Source organism: Glycine soja, chromosome 11 (assembly GCF_004193775.1).
Source record: "Glycine soja cultivar W05 chromosome 11, ASM419377v2, whole genome shotgun sequence".
NCBI classification, from domain to species: domain Eukaryota; kingdom Viridiplantae; phylum Streptophyta; class Magnoliopsida; order Fabales; family Fabaceae; genus Glycine; species Glycine soja.
Window position 1 is genome coordinate 31148673 of NC_041012.1, and position 6380 is coordinate 31155052.

Sequence of the window (6380 nt, forward strand, 5' to 3'; positions counted from 1 at the left end):
TCAAAGTTGCTAGACATTTGCAATATATTTAGCTCTAAGCTTTCACGTCTGAACCAGGGAAACCTTCCTCTTAAGTGTGCACTGCACAATTTAGACTCTGCCTCTTCAAAGCAGTATCTTCGGGCATGTTCCCTACTTGATTATTGGTGACAGCATGTTAGTTCTAGGAACCCTAGAATTGAGAAATGTAATTCTATGTTAGATAATCTTGTGGGCTCACTTGATCTTCTTAAGGTTAAATTTTTTTCCAAAGGAAAGGTTTTGATGCAAGCTATGTATGGAGTTAAGGTGGAGACTGCATTTATTTGCAGGGTGTTTACTGCAGCATTCTCTGGCTCGTCAAAGAAGTTATCAGACTTGAATGTGGCCGACATACATTCATGGGCTCCAGATTTTAGAAGGTTGCAGAATCTTGTAATTGAGGAAATTGGAGTTAGATTTTCTGGTGGTAAATTTACTGTATTGAATGAGTTGGAAGTAGTTGATGCCTCTGTGAAGATATTATATCCTACTATCCAGGCTGGTGTAGATACCGTTGAGACAGACTGGCTTGTGAAGACTATTGAGGAATTACGTGCGGGTGCCGAGAAGCTTTCACAAGGAATTGATCTTCTTGCAAAGGGAGTATATGGGTTTTTTCAAGCCGTTATCACTAGTCGCGATACTTTGCTTAGCTCTGTGAGGTTTGATAAAACTGTAAATGATCGTTCCCCAGGCCGTAACAGAGACATGCAAGTAGTTCACTAATTATGGAGTAGCCTAACTCTGGTAGGTTTTGGGGGGGTGTTCCTTTGTAGGATTAGTAGTATTTTCGGTCTGTTAGTATTTTCTGTATGTGTGGTTGTGTGTGTGTGTGTGTGGCTGTGTGTGTGTGTGTGTGTGTGTGGTAGTGTGGGTGTGTGTGTGTGTCGCTGTCTGTGTGTTTGTGTATGGTTGTGTGTGTGTATGTGGGTGTGTGTGTGTGTGTGTGGTTGTGTGTGTGTGTCAACAGCACAAGCTGGATTTCAAAGATAGCTTTAGGGGAGGAGTATTGACAGATACTCATTAGATGTTAGATAAGTTAGTCAAACAAATACAACAATTTATCTACCAAAGAATGGTATTGGGCTTTCAAATTGATTATTTGTTATTTACTTTCCAAATTATTCAATAAATACTATTTTCATGGCATTGCAATTTATCTTGTACTTAGCAACAACTGGTGCGTATAAATCAAACAATTCTACAACTATACCAGTAATGCATACAAAAACAATTTCAGAGTAGTTTTCGAATAAAACATATAAATACCTGAGTTCGAGGCTTCCGCACAATTGACTTTCTAGCAATGACCGCAAGACCACTTTTAATTTCGAAACAGCAATGACCTCTGGCTTCTCAACAATGCCTATGACCATAGGATCAACAATGGCTAAAATCGCTCCTAATGGAATATGAAAATAGTATGGCAGCATAATTTAGTGTTTAGCAAATTTAAAATTGAGATTCTCCATGGAGCTTCTTTAAAAACTATCACGTAAGTAACACCAGCGGTGCTATCCTTTTCAAGACCAATTCAAAATTATATCAATAACTGTTGGTAACGATCAAGCTTATGTCACGACTAGTTTAATTTCAAAGTCAACAGAAGCAGAATAAATCTTATCCTAATAATAATTGAAAGAATTTTATAGCTTTATATCAACTTAAGTGAACTCAAAAGGTACGAATGTTCACACACACCATAAGTCATTAAAACAACTCTAACTCCTAGCTAGTTATCAATTATATAGACTCTTTTGTATATAGCAGAATTATAGCAACTCAACTTTGTACCAAACAGTTTTCATTTGGTTGAGATTCTCCACGACTAAAACTAAATGAATGACAAACTCTTCATTCTGGTTCACATGCACTCTTGTGGTTCTCTTTTCTGCCACCCTACTATGTTTGCAACCTAAGAGCATTGCTAGTGCCTTAGGAAATGACACAGACCAATTATCATCTCTCAGATTCAAAGAAGCAGTAGAAAACAACCCTTTTAATGTCTTGGCTTCTTGGAATAGTTCAACTCACTTTTTCAAGTGGCATGGAGTCACATGCAGCCTCAACCATCAAAGGGTTAGTGCCCTTAACCTACAAGGGTATGCCTTAAGGGGGTTGATAACACCTGAGATAGGTAATCTGACCTTAGATGCTTCTTCTATAGTTAAAGTGTGTGTTTGTATTAATGTTTTGTCATCCATTGCAGACGTTCCTAGGAACCAAGTGTGGCTGCAAGAATTTGTATGATCTCCATTGAATGGAGTTTTAATGAGTAATAAAACACAACAAAAACTATCAATTTTTTGGAAGAGTTCTTGGGGGCAAAAGGAACATTCTTGGCTATCCCAGTTGCTGACTTCTGTTTTGGCTAGGTCCCAAGTTTCTAATATTTTTAACCTTTTTTTAATAGAAGGTTACTTGTCCATTTTTTTAACAGAAAGTGAAGCAAGTAGCACAGTCCCATCAATGGAAAAAGAAATCTGAATTTCCCGATTCGAATGGAAAGAAATAAGACAAAGCAATCAAAGATTAATTCCAGTATATGAACTTTCAAAAAATAAGCTGGAGGCACAGTCAAATACTACCTTGGCTAATGTCTAGAAATTAAAAGAAAACCAAGACATAAGGTTAAATGGGGCAGTTATCACCCTCCTGGATGGGGGGGGGGAGGGTTTGTTTTGAAATAGAAACTAAAGTTCATTAAAGAGTGTATAAGGCAGTGGAGTCTATCCAATGGTGATGTCAATGCTAGAAAAGTCCAGAATTTAAAAAGGGAGTTGAATGCTTTGGAGGCTGGTTTCAATGATAGAACTCTATCTCAAGATGAAGTCAGCCTTAAGAAATCACTTCAGGACCAACTTTGGAATGCAGCTTATGCATTTGAATCTATGTTGAGGCAAAAGGCTAGAGTGAAGTGGTTAAAAGAAGGGGACAACAACTCAAACTACATTCATAGATTGATCAATCATAGAAGGAGACAAAAATTCTATTCAAGGTCTCCTCATAGATGGTGTGTGGGTGCATGATCCTAGCAGTGTTAAAAATGCAGCTCTTCATTATTTCAAGGACAAATTTTCTGAGGAGAATTATACAAGGCCAACCCTAGATGGTGTGCAGTTTCCTTCTCTTGGCCAAAGAGAAAAGGAAAGCCTTGTAGCTAGATTTTCTGAATTGGACATAAAATCAGCGGTGTGGGATTGTGGTGGGGACAAAAGTCCTGGTCCGGATGGCTTAAATTTCAATTTCATTAAGCATTTTTGGGAGACTTTGAAACCTGACTTTATTAGGTTCATGGATGAGTTTTACATCAATGGCACTTTCCCCATAGGAAGCAATGCATCGTTTCTAGCTCTCATCCCCAAGCTCAATGACCCTCAATCTTTTAATGATTATAAACCCATCTCTCTTATAGGTTGTGTCTATAAAATTGTGGCCAAAGTTCTGGCTAAAAGGTTGGCCCTTGTGTTGCCTCATCTTATAGATGAAAGGCAAACAACATTCATGAAGGGGAGGCACATCCTCCATGGTGTCCTAATTGCTAATGAGGCTATAGCTGAGGCTAAGTCAAAAAGCAAACCTTGCATGGTCTTCAAAGTGGATTTCGGAAAGGCGTATGATTCGGTTTCTTGGGGCTTCCTAGATTACATGTTGATGAGGATGGGTTTTTGTGAAAGATGGCTGAAATGGATTAATGGTTGTTTGTCTACTGCAACTATATCCATTTTAATTAATGGAAGTCCCTCTAAGGAATTTGCCCCTAAGAGAGGATTAAGGCAAGGTGATCCCCTTGCACCTTTGCTCTTCAATATAGTAGTAGAAGGTCTTACAGCTTTGATGAGGTCAGCTGTGTCTAAGTACCTTTTCAGCAGCTATCAAGTGGAAGTCATAAAGAGGAAGTTAACAACTTATTAAAATTTTTATGTTCAAATTTTTATGTTGTACTATCTTCTATTTGATCTGGATAATATTATTATAAACCTAAAAAACTCTCTATGATCATTTATCATACTTGCATGTTAGGATTTAAACTCAACAACTTATTAAACTAGAACAACCTTAATCCATGCTCTTGGTGGTAGTGCTTGCATTGTTTAATATTTAATTATATTAAAAAAAAAAATATCTCAATGTCAGGTTTAATTTGATTCATATTTTAAGGTAATTCTACTATAACAGTTTTCCTCCACTAGCTTATCCTATCCTACCGCACACATATTGGTGGATCTTGTAACCGAAAACAAAACCTTTTGGGATTGGAATTGAAGAAAAAATGGAATAAAGGGATAAAGAAAGAGAATTTTCAATGGTGGTAGGTGTAGAAGATTGGCCATCGTTCAAAAATGGGGGTGCCAGACAAAGTAAGGAGGAAAAGAAGAGGAAGAAAGCCATAGAAGCATCTGATTCCATGGTTTTGTAAGGGAATTTTTTTTTATAGAGTTGATGAAAGACAGAAAGAAAGTGACTTTGTGTCGCATCCATCCATAAAAAAGCAAAATTGGAAATGGTTTCTATCTGGCTGAATTTGTTCCATTAGAATCTTATAGTGTTGTGTTTTGATTTTCCTCAAGAAGGCCTTTATTGTGTTTAAATTGCACAGTTCATGTGCCCCATCATCAAATGCTCATGCAAATTTGATGCTCTTCTAGTTTCCTTCTGCTTTCCTAAGAAATTTAAGTTTATGAAAACAAAATTTTGGTTGCTCCATCATTTTTGTTGAATCAAATGCCTCCTTAATTACTCAACTAATATAAAAAGATAAGAAAATTTAGATAAAGGGAAAAACCATCTCTACCAATTTTCATTGAGTTACATTGGTCATTAATATTTTTTAAGACATTATCTTTCCCTTTATTTTTCTGTTAGTTTGTTATATTAATAATTTTATCTCACTTTCCAACTTACTGAAGAAAACAACATTGTGAACTTTAATGGTGATAATATTGAATTTGACCACATTGGAAATGGCACTGACTTTGCTTCTTGCATACTAGCATCAACAAACATTGAACATAATCTGCAGTAAATTGGTATCTTACACTTTCATTTATACCATTATTTCTTTATAAATTACAAATTTTAATCTGAATGAACACATGAAACTGCTGCAAGCAAGTACTCAATGGTTGCTGTTTCATCTGACTAAGTTTTCAATGTTCTAAAAAGTTTTTCTATCAAGGTCTTGTTGGTAGGTAAATACTGAACCTGTAGACCATGCCCAACAAGCCAACAGGGCAACAAAGAATTACCCAAATTCACTGTGCTTTAGTTATTTGTGCCACTCAGGATAATGTTAGAGTCTTAAAATGTATCCTAAGGTGTTTTGAGAAGTTTTTTGGTCTTAAGATAAATTATTCTAAAAGCCATTTTGGCTGCTTGGGCAAATCAGAGGGGTGGTGCAGGGATGCAACTCAATTTCTCAATTGTAGTCAACTGGAATTTCCTTTCTCTTATCTTGGAATTCCAGTAGGGGTGAGTGCTAAAAGCTGGACTGTATGGCAGCCTATTATAAGGAAGTTTGAGGCCAAGTTTGCAAAATGGAAGCAAAGATGTGTTTCTATGGGTGGCAGAATAACTCTCATTAATTCAGTCTTAACAGCTTTACCCATCTATTTGCTATCTTTTTTTAGGAACCCTAAAAAAGTGGTGCAAAAGATTGTCTCTATTCAAAGAAATTTTCTATGGGGAGGTCACCTTGAGGCCAACAAGATCCCTTGGGTGAAGTGGGACACAATTTGCCTTCCTAAAATAGTGGTTATAGGTGAAAACCAAATCAGCAATCATCCTTTCAAACACACAGTCCTAACACTATTAGAAAATACACTTTCAACATCGGTTATTTAGAACATTCTACATCAGTTCTAAAACTGATGTTGAAAGTGCCGATGTTGAATGTATCAATGTTAACATCGATTTTGTAAAACCGATGTTAACATATATATGACAACATCGGTTCTCTGAATACCCGATGTTAAACACAATGAACAACAGCAAAAAAAGTGTACGCATGATGAACGTTGACATCGGTTTTGCAGTACAACCGATGTTAATATGTTATATTAACATCGGTTTTCTAGAAAAACCGATGTTAATGGAATATATTAACATCGGTTTCCTACGATAACCGATGTTAATATATTCCATTAACATCGGTTTTTCTAGAAAACCGATGTCAATGTTGATGATGCATACACTTATTTGGTGTAGTTCTTTGTGTATAACATTGATTATATGTAGATAACCGATGTTAATATTCAAATGTTCACATCGGTTATTTATAAATAACCGATGTTAATATACAAGAGTTGACATCGGTTATCTATAGATGACCGATGTTAAAATACAAACGCTGACATCGG

General features: G+C 36.3%; 1 protein-coding gene across 1 annotated transcript; it reads left to right on the plus strand.

The window, feature by feature from the left end:
* The first annotated feature begins 251 nt into the window (after positions 1-251).
* Positions 252-823, plus strand: LOC114377664 (protein BPS1, chloroplastic-like). Its single transcript, XM_028336288.1, has one exon. The coding sequence runs from the start codon at positions 265-267 to the stop codon at positions 745-747; it is 483 nt and encodes a 160-aa protein (XP_028192089.1). The 5' UTR covers positions 252-264; the 3' UTR covers positions 748-823.
* Positions 824-6380: the final 5557 nt, after the last annotated feature.